General features: G+C 36.0%; 1 protein-coding gene across 10 annotated transcripts in view; it reads right to left on the bottom strand.

Moving 5' to 3' along the window:
• VPS13B (vacuolar protein sorting 13 homolog B) overlaps positions 1 to 20,932 on the bottom strand; it is a 491,200-nt gene that overhangs the window by 111,420 nt on the left and 358,848 nt on the right. For all 10 annotated transcript variants that reach the window (XM_074885247.1, XM_074885238.1, XM_074885283.1 and 7 more), the window contains one exon: positions 9,135 to 9,837. In XM_074885247.1, coding sequence (XP_074741348.1) covers positions 9,135 to 9,837 — 703 coding nt within the window. The remainder of the gene's footprint in view (positions 1 to 9,134; positions 9,838 to 20,932) is intronic.

Raw genomic sequence — 20,932 nt, 5'->3', positions numbered from 1 at the left:
GTGCCTACAGATGCATGTGTATAACAATGCATGCATACATAGGCAAGAGGGAAAAGCTGTAATTACACAAAATGTAGAAAACACGCAAAAAACCCAAGTAAAATATTAGTAAAAGACATCAGTTAGCACAAGATGACTTTAAATAGCACACAATTTTAGCTTTAATTATGTTGACACTTAAGGAGTCCTTAGAAGAGAATCTGTGCTCAAAACCTGCTACTTCCAGATTGTATTTGCATTGCCAGGTAGAGAAAATAATGACAGAAAGATAAATGATAAAGGCTAAAAGACCAGAATGCTACCAGATCTCAGGAATAGAGCATAATGACAATGGGGTTATATCATTCTCTTTGGAGCTTCACTCGATAGCTCATCAGTAGCTATTCTTGCGTACCACCTTGAATTGTATTCCTTTGATCAGTTTATAATATTGCAATAGTCCATTAAAATTAACTTCCTCCAAGTGCTATTCTTGTCTTCATTTTCCACGTACCACAAATGGCAAAAACAGCACTGCAAAAAACGCTTTTTAATCTTTAGCAACTCACGACCTTCATTGTAACAGTCCTCAATTCTGACACTACAGGTCTTAAATTCTAAGTAATCAGTTATTCTTTATTATCAAGACTGCTATGTTAATTAGAATGTCTGCCTCATCCATAACGATTTAAGGAGATTTTCTTGATGTTATTCTCTCCCATTTTCAGTCAATTAAAAACTGCTATGATTTATTTGAGTTTTACTGAATGAATTCTTTTCAAGAACAGTATTTACATACCCACTATTATAGTCAACATATGGTATCGTGGTATCACAGTCATATGTGGACTGGGTATATAAAGTCAGCTTTGGAATTTGTATTTCTTGACCTTATCATGTGATTTATATAAAACTTGGCACATATGAACCCTTATGTGATTTCAAAGAACCTACTGAAACCAATTGATCATGACTTTAGATCTATATGGAAAAGATCAAAAGTTAGCACATTCTTCTGTTTTTATTTGATCAATTTTCAGGCAATGACTTTACAGCAGTATTTGTACTGCATAGCATATACATTACAGCCTTTCCTTCCCTTTATTCCTGCTATACATTTATAAAGTCAGCTCTCAACAGTTATTTAAGAGCTGTCACTGCATACAACAGATTTGTATATTTTTCCATGTGAATTTCTACATTTTTATGCTTCTTAGCCCTTTCCTTTAATTACATTAACCAGAATGGTGTGGCACACTCCCTTTTCTGTAGTGACTGCTTTAGGGAATATCTTGTTTCCTGTGTCTGGAGTTTGTCTAGTATACTGAAAATAATAATAATAAAAAATCTTTACCACCAAAGTACACATCTTTTCCAAAATATAGTTTTGTAGTTGTTCTGAACAAGGATATTATCTCTGACTTGGATCTGTACCATAATATCTTGTTTTGTAGTAGTAGCTCATCATAAATAATATGCCAATGTTTTTCAGAAGATATACTGTAATGCAGTGTACAAATTACTGAACATTGTGAAATGAACATCACTGAAGCAATGAAATTGATGTCTAAGTTATTGTTCCTTCAGAAGTATTAGTATAAACATTCAGGTGTAGCAATATGGGGCAAAATATTGCAATATGCCATTATTTTGTCTCATTTCTGAAAGATATCATCACATACTGTATATAGCAACCTAGATCATCCACTGTCTTTTCAGAAAATCCAGTAAATTTAGTCAAACATTTATTTTGAAGAATACATTTACAGGTGTTCCTATTATGCTAAGATGTGTTTATGTTATAAAATACCTAATCATTATTTCATAGCTGTAGCTATTTAAGGATGAAAATATCTCTGATGAAAAGAACTTACATAGCAGAAAATCCTTGCATGACATAATACATTAGCTATACAAACACTGCCCTGAGGGAACTGGGAATTGCAGCATGTAAGCACAGAATCAAAAAAGTAAAGGAACCATGGGGCTCTCAGGAGATTATTTTTCTCCGTCATGTCTCCAAGGAGCGCAGCACCACCACCTCTTCATTACCTGGGGCACTGCAGGACTTGTATACATCAATAATGAGGACTCCAGAATTTACAGATTAGGAATACAACACAAAAAAACCTCAATGCACAAAATTAGCCTGAGTCCAACAAAATATATTGCCCAGCACTGGCCTTACTGATTTCAAGCATTTTTTTTTAGTTCAAGTGAAACCATGCTATTCTGAAACTGAGCTAATTCTGGAAGCAGGATAGTTGCATTGACACAATTTTGCACTGGAGGTAGTAACCACAAAGGGTCATGCAAAGAACTAGTTTGAGTGCTTCCAAGCCCATGGTATATGGTTAATTTGAAACATGGGACTTGACCGTACATCGAAATATGCCAGATATGGATCAATTAATAAGGTTTTACATAATGAGAAGAAAGCTAAAATCCAGAGGTTTCAAAACTGACTATGCTGGTGTATAGCTCAAAAACCTGAAGGGAGTTCCAAATAGGAGCTATAAAATGTATCTGGGTAAGACAAATTCATTTACATCAAAGGTCAAAAGACTGAAATATGTGTATCTGGATTAAAATACTTTCTAAGGTAGAAAACAGCATATGCATCTTCATAGGATTAAGAATCAGGAAAGGAATAAAAGAGTATCAATCTATCAATCCCTATGCCAAGGGCATAGGAATTGCCAGAGAAGCAATCAAATGAAAAAGAGAAAATTTGGGCTGAAAAGTGAGGAATTCCTGATGGGGAGAGCTGTTAGAAAAAGGACTCTTCTCCCTCAAGGAAACGATGGAAACACTCGGAATGTTTAAAAATACACTTGACAGAACACTATAAAATATACAATAGGGAACAATTATGCATCAGCAGGGAACTGGTCTGAATAATGTATTATAATAGGTCATTTCCATTTCCATTTTCTATGATTCTCCCAAAAATCAACACTTAAATTTGCAGTTATTTGTATAAAGAAAATGTTGGCGAAAACCCAAGGGATGCATATATAAGTAAAAGGAGAGGCTAGAATTACTCCACAGCAAGCCAAGAGAGAGAAAAGAAAAGCTTGAGAAGAGCGGTGAAGACGGCCAGAAATTCTATCCTCTATACCACGTGAAAAATTTATCTGTGGCAGCAAAAGAAAAATGGTGAGACAACTATCACAGATTGACAACCAAGAGTGTAATTTAAAATCTGTAAGACTGAGAAGCTGAGGCCTTCAATACATCCACATTCCGCGCCCCCCCCCCCCTTTTTTTTTTTTTAGAAAAAAATAATCCTTGGCTATTTTCAAAGCCACCCAAACATCCAAAGCCACTTTTAGTCTTGCTAAGGTCCAGATCTCAGCTTGAAACTTCATAGTTTATGTGGTATCTTCCTAAACTTGATTTGGATTTGCAAGCTTTTTATTTCACCTGCTATCCCCTCATTCAGCAGGCAGCAAAACTCAAACTTCTGAAGAGAAAGGGCAGTAAGGGGAAAGGAAAGGAGGGAGGCTGGAGAAATTTCACATCTTGAAGATTTTCATTCTCCAAAAAGTGGTTTTGTTCCGTTTTGTAGCCGAGAGCCAGGGCAGCTCAGGGGGCACAGCCCGTGGGAGGCTTTAATGGGGGGGCTCAGCGATGCACAGCACCCCAGCAGCCGCCAGGCAGGGGACAGGGCTACTGAACGTGTGTGCGGGACGGCAACTTGGCTTGTTCAGCTGGAACTTTATCCAGACCAAATGAGCTCTGCAACACGCTTTTATTTCAATGGATGAATCATATTTTGGTCTGCAGTCAATTTTAAAAGCCAGTACGATGCTGCAATCATCTCTGCATTTCAAACTCTGAAGTGGAACGTTTGGTCTTGTTTTAAAAATGGTTTCCATTGGAATTTAAAGGACACAAGTGGGAAAACATTTCTACTAGTGTACTCACAAGTGCTGTATCAGGAAGTTCAAAAATGAGCACTTACAGTAACCTGAGGAATGTACATTCCCAGGCCAGCTTGTCTTTACGGGTTGGGGCTGCACCTCCCCCACATCCATGGATACAGATGTACTGGACCATAAATATACTCAGAGGGGAACAGGTGACACTCCAGCAGAACTCCCTCAATGCTATGCTAGGAAACAGCCCTAAATCCTCTCTCTGCCTCGTAGGAAGCACAGGCTGACAGAGAGGCAGTGAACCAGACTTCCTGCCAGAGCCAGCCTGCATTGCTCTCCACACAGCCTGGGCTTTCCATTAGATCAGAGGTTACATGTGGTCTTAGCTACTGCATCTGCTCTTCATGGACCCCCTGCCATCAAAGGCGTGGGTGTAAAAAAAAACCAAAATTAAAAAAAAAGAGAAAAGGATAATTCTGGATGGCCTCACAATGCCCGTTTTTTGCAAATGCTTCATTGGCGGAAGTTGAAGAAATTCCATGCATAACAGATATTTACTGAGAAATTTCTCTCCCTTAAAACAACTAAGCACCACAACCTCCTCTTTGAAAGTAAACAAACAAACAAATAGAAAAAAGATTTTTCAAGAATGCCCAGAGCACAATGCTCAGGAAATGAGGCAATTTTGTATCTGGATTACATTACCTGAAACAAAGCAAATAAAGATTTAAAAAAATATTTATAAAAGCAGCTTATGAGATTACATTAAAAACAATTGCACCCACTTTTATTTAAGTGGAAATGGCCAATGCTCTGTTTCAAAATCTAACAGTTAGCAGATGCCTTTTAGTTAAATGTAGGATGAGCATTGAACAAAACAACCCTGTTTTATAGGATCTTTCAGGCTAGTTATACAGAATCGTACAAGTAAACTCAGGGAGCAACTAATCCTTTTAATGGCACTTATTACGCAGTTAATATTTATTCCATTAATTTATTTACTTTGATTTGAAGTTCCTATACCTGGCAGCAGCATAATTGCAATCAAACTGTGCAATTACAAAAATAATTTAAAACACAAATGAAGTAGTTTAGCACAACCATAATAAAATTGAGCTAACATTTTAATAACCCAGTAAGTCTCCTCCTCCTACAAACTGACTTGCCAGTGGACTTGATTGGAGAGAAGGACTGAGGAAATGGAAAGCACAACCATCAGGTCTTTAGCTCCAAGTCAGGCAAATGCTCCCACATACAGACACTGGTCTGATGAAAGTGTGCTGCTACTAACTGCTAACACACTAACAATACTTAACTTTTAAATAGCCCATTTCCTCTTATTTTATTCTCAAGTTCTTATTTCTTTCATGTTTCAGAAAATAAGCAAAAAATAACACAGCTAGTGACAGAGGAGTCAAGTAATCTTTGGATGAAGTTCGTTTCGGCAACTGTGCAGTACTCTCACAAAAAAAGAGTGATTGCTTAATATGAAATATCCTGAATTTTAAGCTCTATTAACTTGAACTCTTTCAAAAATAAGATCAAAGCCCTTGTCCCAGATAAAATATATTTGGCTTTGTAACAGTATTAAAAACTTCATTTCTAAACATGTTCAAAGCAGTAAATCATTATAAGGCAGTAAGCCTAATTTTGTCACCAGCCAAGGATCAACTATTGTTCACTTTAAAATTCATGCTGGTGCAGTATTTTATTCAAAGCTTCATAAAACAGACTCTCATCAAGCTACCTGTTAGATGCATTTCTAAATTCTACAGTATTCTTTGTTGACTTACAGCCGAAGAATACATTTCTTAGAAATACACAAATAGGAGGTGAGGGATGGAAAACATAACTAGATCCAAATTATTATCAGCTTGTCTTTACACTAAAGTTTTTTTTTTCAACTAATGTCCATCAAAAAATAAGACCTTTCTAATTTCACAATAGAATTTTGTACTTGTTTCTGCCTTGCAAGATTTGAGAGTTATTTCAGAACTGTAGATTTTTTTATTTCAGAAAAGCCATAAGAAATTAAAACACAGTATTTCATAGGACCTGATACTGCTGTTTGAACTAACAGAAGTCTTCAAAATTACACAACAGATTTGATTTAAAACAATTTTTCCAAATGCTTTAAAACATTCCTAAAGTGTTCTTATGAAGCGTATATGGTGTATGTATATACACAGAATGATGATTCGAAATGGCAGTTTTTATTAGCATGTCTTGGATCTAATCTACATATTTCATATATAGCTTAACTATGTAAGCTTAACCATATTAGTATAAGTAATGAGAAACTACGCCTATAGGAGCACCAACAAATCTTTATAACAAACATCATGTATTTTTCCTTTTGCCCAGACAAGTCTCAATTTTTTAGGTTGTGATGAAACTTGCTATGTTATAGGCCCGACCTTCTGAGCTGCTGCTGTGCTGTTGCCTATCTCCATCATGGGATGTAACACACACAATGTTTTCATCAGGCCTGCTTGTCAGGTTCCACTGTTTAAATGTGTTGTTTTGTTTTGTTTTGTTTTTTAAGGGGGAATATGCTGCAACAGTTCTTATAATCCAGTTAAAATATATCTTTCATGTCTAGCTTTTGTCCTCTTCCCTGTCCTGCCTTAGATAATGGAGGTAGTTGCATGCATACATATTAGACACAAGAAGAGCAGTCTTGTAGAGAGTCTGACTGGAAATACTCTTAGAAACATTCACTGTACATTAAACATCATTTATGCCCTCTTCCCAGTCCTTGATATACAGAGAAATACCGGAATATAGTGCATACCTACTGTACAGAGGGAGAGAAGCTAACTTAGTTCTGGGAGAAAAGCTAACTTATTTCTTTCAAATAAAGTTTATATTGTTCTTCCTTTGGATGATACATCTCTTTCAGCGTGTCAGCAAATAGTCACAACGTCAAGAAAAATTGGTGACTGATTAAGTCGACTGCAGCAGTGCAGAAAATGCCATGCAAAGCTCCTGATGCTGTATTATATGATATGAAATATAGATATACACACACATATATAAAACATATATATATAACACACAGTTCATGGCTATTTTCCCCTCAAATATGCATGCTAGAAATGAAAAATAGAAATTACCAGAACTAACATGTTACTACAGTGGTATGACAACATTAATCCTGAACAATACAATTACAAGCACAGCAGGTCTTCCTAAACAAGAGGCAATAAAAACTTTATACTACCTATTTTGCTGTGTGAATTATAGCGTGACTTGAAGTGTGGATTAGTTTTATTAACTTATTAATACATTTAGGATGGTGGTTTTAGGCACTAGAACTTTGGCACCCACCACTCAAACTCTTTTGAAAAGAGCCCTATTCAGTAGCAAGCACAGGATTCTGTCTGATACACGAGTAAGGTACTTATTACTGCCCACAAAGGCAGCAGGATGAGACCAGAACTTCTGCTGTCACATAATGTCTGACTCCTGCCTCCACACTCTTTACCTTTGCCTGACATGGAGATAAAAAGCCAAAGAAAGGGTAAAACACACTTAGGGCTAATCCAAGACCACCAAGGTCCTCCAAGACCACCTCTTTGGGTTTCACTTGAACTGCTGGTAACTGAGGAGCTCTCAGGCTGTTTGTTCCTACTATCTTTATTATTTAAACTTGCCATGCTTCTGTGCTCTCTGATCCACTTTCAATTTGTAGGAAGACTTTATTACAGCTTGTGTTTTCTAGAATTGCTCCCATAGACAAGAAGATGGTGAAAGACTTAAGAAATTAATTGTAGGAGCAGAATGGAGAGAACTTTGCCCAGTTTATTGGTAATATGGTGGCAGCTTGTACGAGGACTCACTTTAATGCCTCAGACATGAGAAATGAGGTAGTCCTATTGCATCTTTCCAAAACACTGAGTTAGTGAAGTTGTGTTCTTTAACTTAAAACTACTCCAATTTTCCTTCTGGCTTTGCTTTGTTTATTGATTTGTTAATTCTTTTAATACTAATTGCTACAATGACCACCTTTTATATAGTATTTAACAAATATACATGGGAATCTGGAGTAAATCAAATTCATGACACAGCTGTGTTTCTTTCAAGACAGGACAGCACCAGCAGAGGTAAAAATGGAAGCATGATAAAGAAAATGTGGCAGAGAACAAATCTCCCTATTTTAAGTATCTTCTCTCCAGCAGTCTAATTTTCCTCACTGTTTAATCCCTCTTGAAAGTTCAGCTATAAATCAGATTCCTGAAAAAAGTTAAGATGTATTAAAAATAGCATTTTTAGTCTTCTGCATAAGCACATCATTTTAATGCCAATTTTCAAAAGATACAATCTCATTCAACAAAGATTTGGTATAGCTGCACAAAAAACTGTATACTACTTTTCACAACTAATGTGTTGTATGAACTCTGGCAAGAAAAAGCTAGCAAAGTTTTTTACCTACAGCTCTCATTCACTGAACAACTTAAAGCCCCATACTTTTCTAGCTGCGTGTTCAGCAGATCTCTGCATCCTCATTTACACTTTTTTGGGATAACACTCCATAATGTATCTCACTAAATTCTTATACCCAGTACTGAATGCCAGACAAATGAACTGCAATAACTTGATTTCTCTCTTCAGTGGTACAGATAAGACAGAAAAATAAAATTTCAGAATATTTTCTATTGAACAGTTATTCTGATACTTCTTATTACAAGCTTTACATAGGTAATGAAAAAAAAAAAAGATCCATTCATTAAGAGAAGGAAATTGTTGCAAAACCCTATTACCCAGCTGAATGAAAACTTAAAATACATTACATCATTAGACGCCATTTGGAAGATCACTATAATTTTCTTACAGTTTATGATCAAAACACCAGGTGCTTCTACAATGTTTATCTTTAAATTTTATCAGTAGGCTAGTATAGGAAAATATTGTGATATTCAGTCATAAAAAAATACTTTTTATGAAATCAGCTTAGCTTACAACTCTTACTTCCTTAGAAAACATTGAGAAGTTAGAGTAATGCAACAATCCCTATCACAATCTGGTAATGAGAAAGCAGTATCAAGGAACAGGAAGAACTAGCTCCTAAAAGGTTAGATCTTAATTAATTTCAAACATTTTACATGCTTAACTTGATTCAGCTGCAGGGTATAATGCTAAAAACATGTATATTTAGTGATTGATTTTCAAAGACGTCCTAAAATTCTCTCAGCTGTTTTCCACCACTCTAGTAACTGAAACGTGCAATTATTTTGGCAGTTATAACCAGGAGTGAATTTTAAATGGTCTTACCTGTACACTTGTAGTCTGAGGCTACTCCTTTAAGACCAGCATCAAACACTGATATTTCTACCTTTTGCTTTCTATGGTGGCAGCTCAGGAGCACAGAGGGCTGTGATACAACAAGGTAGAGAAATGGCTCTAACTCTATGTCCCCAGTTCCTCTCCGACCAGGCTGCCGGACAATAGTTATACCCAAGGCTTGTCGAGCAGATGATCTTGTGGAAGCATGCAGACTTTCCAGTGACAAAAGACCTTTTTTTCTCTCAGTGGACAGGGGAACATTACTGTTCAAAAGATCATCTGCTGTGACGGAGGAAATGCATGGTTGACTGGGCTTCTTGGTATCATGGCTGCCACCTGTGCCCGCTTCTGGAAGGTTCAAGGAGCTTTTGCTTATTTTCTCACCATCTTTCTGCTCTTGTACTGATTTTGATTTAGGTAAAGCAGTGCATGAGTAAGTCATCAAGGAGATTCGACTTGCTGTAACAAAAATGTCAAAGGGAATGAAATTGAGATTCTTCACGATGGAAGACTGGCGGGAAGGACGGGCAATGCGGTGCTGGCTGGTACCACTGTGCTGCTCGATCTGAACAATTCTGATCTTAACGCTGTCACTGCCAATTCCACTGTCCTGTGCCCCACTATAACGAGAAGAAGTTTCAACTGTTCCTCCATCAGACACATCCATTTTTTTCTGTTCTTGTTTTGAAACCTGCAAAGGAAAATATTATATTAACTTATGATATCCATATCCCAACTACTTCCATTTCAGTGGCAGCAAACAATCACTACATAAACATGATGTCAAAAAAGAGAATTATAAAAAAGTATCTGCCAAGTTAACTTTAACACAGTAATCACTCATGAAAACACAGCAGGTGTCTGTTCCAATGAAATGATGACTCACAACAGATGAAGTGCCAAAAGAACATGTGAAGTAAAAATAAAAAAGGAGCAATGATTTCTAGGCTTAAACACCTTTTTTTTTTTTAAATTTTTTTAAAATTTAAACGCTTTCTTTAAACTCTAAAGAATCTACAAGAAATTTATGGCTAAATATAAAACCATATCTCTGTGAAATAATGCATTGTAAATAAAAAGCCTAGTCAGAATTGTTTTCCAGTTTTGAGCACTGATGCTCAAAAAGTCCTCTTTGGCATGAAAATATTTTACCATGATTAGTGTAATATTAATCTACTGCAAAATCACAAAAAGACTAAATGGAAATTATAAGCTGAAATGTGTAAGTATTATGTTGTAGAAAAAATATTTTTCTTAAGAGTCATTGAAACAACAGCTGCCTTATATGAAAGACCAAAGTTTAAGGAAACATCAGCACTATCTAAAGACTGGCTCTGTGATGGGGTATGAGTTCTTAGTTTACCAGGGCTCACCAAGGCTACATACAGTCTTGGCTGTGACATTCACATCTCTCACATGAGAAATCATTGCTTATAGAAATAGTTCAAGAAGAAAACATACACCACTGATAAACAGAAAAAAAGAGCATTCCTTCTATCACAGGAAATGCAAGAGTGAAACAAAAAGTTGCAAGGCTGTGTCCAGAGACCACATTGTACCAGGTCAGGAGACAGAGATACCCAAGACAAGGAAGTGCTTCAGGAAGAAAACACTTTCAATACCGCTCATGAAACAAGTAGAAATCCTGTAAAGAGCTTGAGGACAAGATGGGGAGCGTATGCTAAAATATTTGGAAAAAAACCCCTGCAGAAATTCAATAATGCTAATAATTATAATAATAATATATGGCCATCTCCTCAGATTCATATGGAGTTTAGAGTCATGCATTCACCCTATACAGCTTCCACAGCATAACTAAGACTTCCATCTGTGCTGCCCAGAAGTGTTTCTGCCTTGCTCTGTACAAGAGCTAGCGTAAGAAATGCCCAACTCAGATTCGTGAGCCATCCAGCCCAGTACACTGTTTCTGACAGCACTAGGAGGAGACTCTCTTGAGAGAGACCATGGACCCTGGCCACTTCCTGCAATCTGTTCCTCTCCTACTCCCCAAACATCCACAGCTGTTACATTTGGGATGCCAGTGGTACAAGCCTGCATTAGTTTTAGTAACCATTTCTGGACTTCTCGTCTGTGAATTTATCCACTTCTTTTTGAATATGCTGACAGTGTCTGGCCTCCACAACCTTCTTGGGCAGCAAGTTCCTTTTTTTTTTTTTTTCTTTTGTTTAAACCAATCTCCTACTAGTGTCATTGCATTTCCCCGATCTTTTGTAGTGCATGATTTGAATGTTCAGGTCCACATTCAGCTTTATCACTGTTGCTATGACTTTGTAAACCTTGATCGTAGCCTCCCTCAGCCACCTCCTCTCCAGACAGGGAAATCCCAGCCTTTTTAGGCTTCTCAAAAGAAGCTGCTCCAGCACCTTTCATTGTTTTAGCTTCTGTTCTCTACTTCTGTAACTCCACTATGCAGTTCTTGAGTACTCTACACAGTATTCAAGAAGCGGGATCACTATGGTTTTATACAGCAGGAAAATGATGCCTTCTCTCTTGTTCTCAGTCTCCAGCTTGATGACCTCCAATATTTTGTTGTTGTTTTTTTTTTTTTTGGCAGGGGGGTGTTTAGGCTGCCACTGCACATGGACTCAATGATTTCATTTCTTCATTCCAGGACCTACTTCAATGGTTTCTTTTTATCTTCTCCACCTTAGTGAATCTTTGAAAAGGGTGATGTGAACCAGGGCAAACCATACCTTAACTTCCTCTTGAAAAATATAATAATGAATTACAAGTAGTTACAAAATTTATCAGCAACTTAACTATAGAAATGTAGGGCAGTGAACTACTGAATTTCTTCAAACTTTGGTCTTTATGCAGCAATATTTATAGATTCTACATATACTGCAGAAATTGGGTTGTGGAGGAGTTAAAGAAAATCAGGTTTTTTTAAAGGTTCCTCTATATTGTGCTTTATGAAGCAAAGGGAGAAACCCTCTCTTCTTTTCTTTAAAGGAATGAACATACTAGAAAAAAGTATTATAGAGGAAATCCTAAAACAGAACCATTAACTAGCTGAGATTTTCTTTGAAAAGGTTTTTGCCAGCTCTGGTTACAATCTTTCCAGATTCACTCATGTACATATTTTTCAAATAACCAATAAAATTCCTTACAGCTGATTTCTATGGCAGAGTCATATCACTGACTTGTAAATGTGATACCACTTTTAATACAGCCTCTGTAAAAATAACTAGAAACTGTTTTAATGAATTACTACATTGTGAGCCAAGCAATCCTGATTCCTCCTGATATCCTAGCAAAGTTAGGCTATTTACAACTGAGCCTCTCTGTCTGGTAAAGTATAAGTGCTTCATCCATATCCTGCACTGATGGCACTTTCAAAAATGGTATAGATGATTTTATTGCTCGTGTATTGAGGGCAAGCAGAAGGCAGAAAGAATGGAGCTGTAAAGCAATCTTGCCACATAATTTCATGGAAATGCTGCCTGAAATGAAGTAGAGGGCATATGATGCTAGACCCAGCAGTTTTTAATTGCTCCATAGCCATTAATACAGTCTCATGAAAAATCTTTTTAGAAAGCATGGTTCTCTAGCAAATGATGCTCTTACGGGTACTACATGCTATTCTCTTGTACTCCTCTATGCAGCAGAAATTTCTACAGCTACCTGACGTTTAGTTTATGCTTGACTTGGCTAGAGAGATTGAAAATACAATGTCATACACTAAATGATTATGTTCCAGGGAGAAAAGCATTGCATGTGTACAACTGAGCAGAGGGAGAACACACGGTACTTCTGGTTTCTGAACAGATCCTCTCTTCTCATACCTGAATAGATTTGACATGAAGCCTAGTTCTTTTCTTCTGCTTCTTTTTATAATTTTTAGTAAATGTGCCAGCCTATGTAAAGCACCTCAAGGAAGGTAAGAAAGTAGATCTGCCTCCATCCCCATTCAGACTATAGTTTATCTGTGAAGACTACTGCAAAGGTGCTAACTGGTCCCACCTGCTGAGTTTCCTGTTACGTCGACATTCGACTACAGAAACGTTACTGAGACCCCAGATCAATTCACTCAGGTCACTGAATGGCAGTCGCATGGTAAGTTCTGCTCAGTACTAAGCAGTATGGAATATGAACCAGTGCCCAAAAGGTGAAAGACACCATATCTTATTACGGTTTTCCATGCCACCCAATTCCACAATGAAATCTTGACTTACAATATGCTCTTACCATTATAAAGGTTGGAACAAGTGAGTGATGATTTGCAAGACAGCTTTATAGAACACAACTGGGTACAAAATAAGGGTGCAGAAGTACCACTGGAACTTCTTGCATCAATTTCAGCTCAGTAAGCATCAAACCTTCCAACCAAGTTTCACAGTTAACCTGAAAATACGCCTAGAAATAACTTGGGAATCATTTAGGTATTCCTCTAATGGTAAGAGATGAGAAGGAATGACTCTCAGTATAACAACTCTAAAAAGATTCTTTGCTTTATTATGGAATAAATGGGCCAATACTTTAAAGATGTCAAGAACAGCAATATCAGCTTGCTGTTAGCAAATATAATGGTAACATTTATCATTGGGCTGTATTATATCAATTCTTTTGCTCTTTACATAACCCATTTAAAACGAACAATAAAAGTTTTCTTTAATTAGCTACTGGTGTGCATTAACATGATCATGATTAAACCATAAAAACCAACTGTACATTACTCTGGTCTCCTATCCCATGTGTTTTAAATTATTTTAGTTGAAAATGTACTTTGAGTCCCTTTTAAAAGTTCGACCTTCTGCTTTCAGAGAATTAAATGCATATTACTGTAGTGGAGAAGATAATGTTTCAGACCTCCAGGCATATATTAAACACACTGGCAGCACATTAGACAAAATGCTTTACTTATTAGATACTTCCTATTCTAAACAGTGTCATCAAAGGCTAAAAACAAAATCCATATAAAAGCTGCACAATGCTTCCACACAGAACCTGTGCCAAAATCCCTGTACTTTCCAACTAATGAGGAAAGGATGTGTACTCTTAACATATGAATGTAAGATTTTCCAAGCATTCACTTTAGGAAACAGGACTATTGATTCCACATGGCTTATGTTAAATGAAACTGTATTGGTAAAATAACCTTTAAGATATTTGGCATGATAACTATAATTAAACAGTATTCAAAGGAATAAAACAAAAGGGAATTTGGTTCCACAATGGCTAATTAAAATAAAATGAAAAAACACAGCATGTCATCTATCAAGATAAATTGTTATTGTTTAAGAACTATTTAAATACTGTTAAAATATACTTTTAGATAAAATCTGAAAGGACTGGAAAAATATTTGTGGCTTAAAAATGGATAGTTTGGCGAAGAAAAAAGTATAGGACGCTGAAATTTTATGCTGAGATAATAGCTTTAAAGCTTTGAGCATAACCAGATGGTACTCAAATCAGAGGAATTCTACAGTTTCACTGTCAGAATGAGTTGCAATATGGAAAGGTTTTCAATAGCTAGAAAAAACATGTCAAGATGATAGTTTACTTCTTAGATCACTTCAGTGCATTTTCTCGTCCTTTCACAGTTATATATCCTATCAATACTAGACACCATAGAAAAGGTGTTGAAAGCTACAGTAGTAGCTAGGGAACTGTGGCTAATTCTTCCTTTTCAAGTGTTGAGATAGGTAACTTTACTAGCTTAACCCCTCGAGTTCAACAGGGCATATGATACATATATCTGTCTAGTGAAAGGGCATGGAAATAGCATGTCCTGTAGAACACACACAAAAAAGTACATCATAAAATCAAGGGTAAATAAATATATTTGCTTTTCAAAATTGGCAAGCAGTCCCATCTGAGGTCACTGCAATCTTAACCAGGTAACTATTATTTATTTTCCATTTCTGATAAAATTATTTAGATGGTAGAGACATGTTTTCAAAGTTTTCACTCCGTAGAGGCAATAACACCATCAAGGTAAACACACAACCTAATACTTCAGACCAATAACTAACATATTTTTCAAATCAAAGAGAGGTGTTTTACAGCAATTGGCAGCATTTTTTCATTATATTTTCACTTTCATAATCTCTCAAGAGTTTTCAACAATAACAAATGTAAGCATGTGCAAATTTCACTATAAACATTTCTATCAGTTTTACTTTCTTTTTCTGATACTTTACAGGATAATTCTTTAATTAATAGAATAACTGTAAACAACATTATCTTTGGAAGTGCAACTGCTCTAGGTCAAAAGCATCTACGTCTGCATAATTTTTGCAGCTTCTCGTATTAATTACGGTTATATAATGACACCATTGAAGTAAAATTTCCAGCCTTCTGCATAGCTGTTCCTTAATTCTGATCAAAACCCTTCAGCCAATCATGAGATCATTCTTCACATTACATAAATTACGGAAAGAGTCACAAGTGTGAAACCACAGAATCAAAGTGCCAATCACATCTGCTCCATCACTGTGTCATGTGACCCAGTTTTATTTCTTTTGCTAAAGGGCAGTAATATTTTCATGGAAATAAAAATCTTGTCTACCACACAGACTGAGCTACAGGAAAGGACTAGGTTCCATTTTTTTTCCTGTTGTAGTTAAACTGGAATTACGAAGAAAACACTGCATAGTTTCTTTCTGGCTTTTTTCTAAGTACTACATCTACTTCATCAAAGAGTCTCCAACAGTTTAGAAATTTATTTGACACATCATTGTTATCTAAAGAATATATATTTTTTTGGTTAACCAAAATTTGCTACATTTTTCTACTGAACACTTCAGTGAAAACAATTTTATTTTGTTTTGCATATGAGTTATAAGATTGACTTTAATTCTGACCATTATCAAAATTATTTTGTAAATTGACATATTAATCTCACACGGAAAATATAATGAAAGACACACATACAAGCATATTAGACTGCCAAATTATGTCTTCCAGTCCAATAAAGTTTCCCTTAAATTTTAAATTAAAACTTCAGTCCTACAATTTAATCTAGACAGACGCCCTTCCTCTTGTATCAATCCAACTGCAGATAGAGTTCTGTATAACATGAATCCAAAGCTGTTCTCCAAAAAGGGAACTATTAAATCAGGCCTAAATGAGGCAACAAAGATATCAGAAAAGTCTGAAATAGTTTATTTCATATAAAAGTCGAATGTATTTTTTTCCACTAAGGAATTTTCATTTTAACCAGAATTTGCTGCAAAACAAATGATGTTAATTTGAAATGTAATGGTGTACATGAGCTTCCAGACCTACAGAAATATTCCTGACAGGAATTCTATTGTAGTTTTCACAATACTGCAGGAATTACGTGAAAGATGTGATGGCAAGGAACAATACAAACTCAGCTTCTTTGGGCAATGTTTTTCCATCTCTTCAAAAGTAGAGTAAGAGGCTACATGGTTAAACACTGATCCAAATATTCATAAATCAAAGCTGTGTTAAATGTTCCAATTGTAACATGGGTATATGTAAATGCTAAATCCCTTCTAACGCAATTATTTTTTTAATCTTAATACAAACAGTACGTTTATTTTGCTACCCTATGAAAGGCCAGTAAGACACTTTTGTGTTCAATATTTTTTTCCAAAGAAAAGCTTTCAATTTAAAAAGACCAGGCTGAAATCTGGCAGAGTACTTTGTCCAACAATAATTTTTCATTAATATTTTTACTAAAAGTATTAGCTTTTTTGTGTTCTTTTTCAAATTTAATTTCAGAATTTTAATTTTGTATCTTTGCTTTTATATGAAAAAAATGGGATTAAAATATGTACAGATATTTACTTTAGACAAGGTGAGGGTTTGTTAATTTTTGTACTTTTTTTTTTGTGTGTGTTAAAGCCAAGAAACAGCATTTTTCTACGGGAGTCTGCTTGCATATTTCACTTGGACACTTTAAAATGTAGTAGTTGAAATTTCAGCTTGATTTTTCATGACGTGCTCTAACATTTCAGTGTTAAGATTGCAGCGTAAGACTGTAGTTTTACCAGTCTGTTTTGGGTCCCATTTCCATGCAGAAAGATATACTGAACTAAATGATGTTTTAGTGTTGATCTGATCTTACAGAAGGCAACTTTGTCTCGTCAAGCTAGCTGAACCTTTCTGGAGGCTGAATTAAATCTCATTCACTAGTGTGTACATTGGAGAAAAAGAAACCACAACAAAAAACATTCAAGGACTTACAATTTTAATTCATTAAGGCTGTGGTTTTGCAACAGAAATCTTGCTCTCCAACACTAGAGACAGACCAATTACCTAATTCAGTGCCCAGTATGGCTGTATAAACAAGTCTGCCATTGGAATTGGCATGTCACAGCCTGAGGTGGGATTATTTTAAGTGGTGTTGCCACTGACCAGTCCTGGGAAAACAGGGCTACTGGGTGGCACCTATCACAACACAGGGCTTAGGTGCAAAAAATCCTGGGTCCTACACATTGATGTTTTCTTGACCAAGTGTTCAATCATGGATCAAAAACCTTCTTACATGATGAGTAAGTTTAAAGTAAGTATTCACTGAACAATTCTTAGATGCAAGAGTTTAAATAACCTAATAATATTAAATATGGAAATATCAGATGATTCACTGTTATGACAGCTGGAGACGAGAAATTTAACAAAGTTATTTACTCCCATTGGAGTAAACTGGAATGTTCTCCTATTTAATAATATTCAGTGTTCCATAAAATAAATAAAAAGATGCAGAAGCAAATGTCAAATACCCTGGCAGTGATTCAAAGCAGGATTCAACAAAGCCTTAGAATGCCAATATAGGCATCATTTTCTAGGATGGGATGAATGAACGTACAAACAATGAAGAGTCATTATTGTAATGCAGTACCTGCAGCCTCTTAACTGAATAAGCATATAGTTAAATGAACTATCCCCAAAATCAAATGCTACAATCTTTTCCTTAACATATTTTAGAGTCTTTATCTGTGTTGAGCATTTTAAAGGCAATTAAAATAACTAAATCCACAGCAGATTAGATGTCATGTACAAATGTTGCCCAACTAAACAAACTTCCTTCTACATTATTTCCAGTAATGTAAGTCAGACAGTCAGACTATATGCCCCAAGCAGAAAAATCCACAGTACAGGAGTGTCCACCGAGAAACAGCCAACTGCTGGCACATGACTGTGTGCTGAGATCTTGAGGGCCTCAGGTTTGAAAGCTTCCAGATGTCTGGAAAATTATCTTTTCTGCCTTACTGCCTTTTTTTTTTTCAGATTGTTACATCTCACCTGTATCAAGCCAAATAAACTTGTATCTAGCCTAATGTGTGACTAAATGATGTTTCAATTTGTCCAGAGTATCTTATAAAAAGACTACATGAGGAAGTCAAGCACATGAAGTGGCATGTGAACTAAAGACTAGGAATTAAGAATTCCAGAATATGTTTTTTTGGTAACACGGCCATCACAAAATATCCCCATTTTTAGGAAGTTGTTTGTCACAGTCTCAGTGTGCAATTCCATGCCAGACTGAATTTCTGTCTCCTATTTGTGCCTTGTATGATTGTGTAAAACAGCCAGTTCAGGGTCTTGAAGCATCCAAAAAATAATCCCAGGGGAAAAAAAAAACCAAACCAAAAACCTGAGAAAAAAGTACTTGTTTTTTTGGCCTGTTCTGTTTCCTGCACTGGCTCATTGTACTACTACAAAGTGGAGAACGAAAAGGACAGTCTGTGGCAGCCCAGCTTGGATTAGTTTAATGACCCTCAAAATCGCATCTTAAATTGTGCCCTCTGAACTTGTTTAAAAATAATTAAAATGAAGAAAAGAACTGTGGCATTGGAGCAGGAACGAAAGGTTAGAAACAGGACCTCTGTAAGCCCACTCAGGACTAGATGACACATGGAGCTGCATCTTCAGGCTTTTCTGACTGATCAAGCCTGGCAATCTTCCAATTGCCTTAGTCTCTCAGTGCTAGGAGGCTGCTTCAAAGCACCCAGCACTCAAACCATGCTGAGATTTGACTTTATACCTTACTGGAAAATCAACGGAGAATTATTATGAAACACATTCTGCAGCAGTCTGCCATTTTCAAAGCTTTTAACTGCAGCACTAAGATTTCATGGGAGCCATCTAACTGTGGGCTGATAACAATATTAAAGACAATTAGATGGCCTAGATACAAAGACAAGTTTTCTTCTTAATGAAAACCACTTTTGGCCTTTACATGCTTCTATATGGCATTATTATGGCGTATTATATTAAAGATGCAAAAAGACTGCAAATGTTACTGAATATTATTTACATATACTGTTTTTTCATAAAATAATGTTTTTTCAGTTTTGGGGCACGAAGTTCCTGTTGGTTCACTAATTGCTGCTTTTTTCTGCTTTTTCTCTACTTGTTGAATGTTAGTAAAATACTTTCTTCAATATTATTCTAAGTATAATTTATTAAATTATGCAACTGCTGCAGTGCCACACAGAAGATATGCGCTCCTGTAAACAGAAATGCACACAGCATAAGAACAATATGTTTGTGGTCCATACTTTCAAAATATTTATGAGGTGCTGCTTAAAGTCAGCGTTCCAAATAGCTTCTAATTCAGCTATATAGGCTGTGGAAGGTATTCCTTTCTGCACACCATTTTAAAAACACTGATTCTCATTCCTAGTACTGACAAAAAAACCTTTGAAAAGCAAGCTCAGGATGGTCCATCTTTTGGAATCTCCAGGCAGCCCAAACAAGAGATCGACAGAACTGCCTTATCTATTTAACATGTGGTAAAACATGACATTTAGAAATGTCATTGGAAATGTTCATCCTTTAGCATACTGCTATAGAATATTTTATCAAAAACAATTGTTGGGGAGGTATCTTAGCATTTTCTGTTTGTCTCTAAAGCCTTTTTAAGATACCAAACCTGCAGTACATGCAGTAGTGTGACACAGCTGTGAACTACTTTTAATCACATCTTTAATCTACATCAAAATAAAACTTAAGGAGAAGCATAAAATTAATGAATGGAACAAAAAAATCTGTCCACATAAGGGACTAATGTTCTGCTTGAAATACTAACAAGCTTTAACTGTTTAGAGTGATGATCATTGTTATGTATGCATATATATAATCATATATACAGATATATAGTACAAAAATCTATAGGTTTTCTTTTAAAATTAATTTTCAGTTTTATAGCATCTACTGGAAAATTCCCAGTCTGGCAGAATGCAGCACATAAGAATCTGGGAAACTTGCTACTGAATTCAGCTTCAGGTTGCTGAGAAATACATGAAGCCTTGTTCAAACAGCCAGGATGAACAACTTAGCCAAGCCAACTTCTGACTTTTATTGTTTTGGTAGCTGGGCCATACTGATCCTGGGCATAAATCCATTTGCTATGGTGGGCTTCATCATGGACAAATCTGCCAACCCAGACCAGCCTACTGAGAAATTACTTTGTATAAACACCAAGGATCCAATAAACACAATGGGTAAAACCCCCAGATGTTCAATGTGTAATACACATTTACCTGGGGAAAATGCCTTACTGCCAGATAGACTGAATTTTATGAAAAAGAGGGAGATTTTCAAGAGCATGTAGATTTCCAATAATTTGAAATAGTTGTTACTATTCATTTCTGAGAATACGCTGCTAAGTCACTATTACTCCTGTGCTTTGATGGAGAAAGTTAAAATAAGTGGAAATCCTTACTTAAGAGGAGTCAAGAATGAAGCTTTCAGTCTTCATTCATGCAATGAGTCACAGGTAATTTGGGGGGAAGGTAGAGTCTCAGTGAAATGAAAAGAATTGGAAATACTGCCTAGAAACATGCACT

Source organism: Strix uralensis, chromosome 1 (genome assembly GCF_047716275.1).
Source record: "Strix uralensis isolate ZFMK-TIS-50842 chromosome 1, bStrUra1, whole genome shotgun sequence".
Lineage (NCBI taxonomy): Eukaryota > Metazoa > Chordata > Aves > Strigiformes > Strigidae > Strix > Strix uralensis.
The sequence above is the reverse complement of the archived record's forward strand: the minus strand, read 5'-3'. Positions and strand labels throughout refer to the sequence as shown.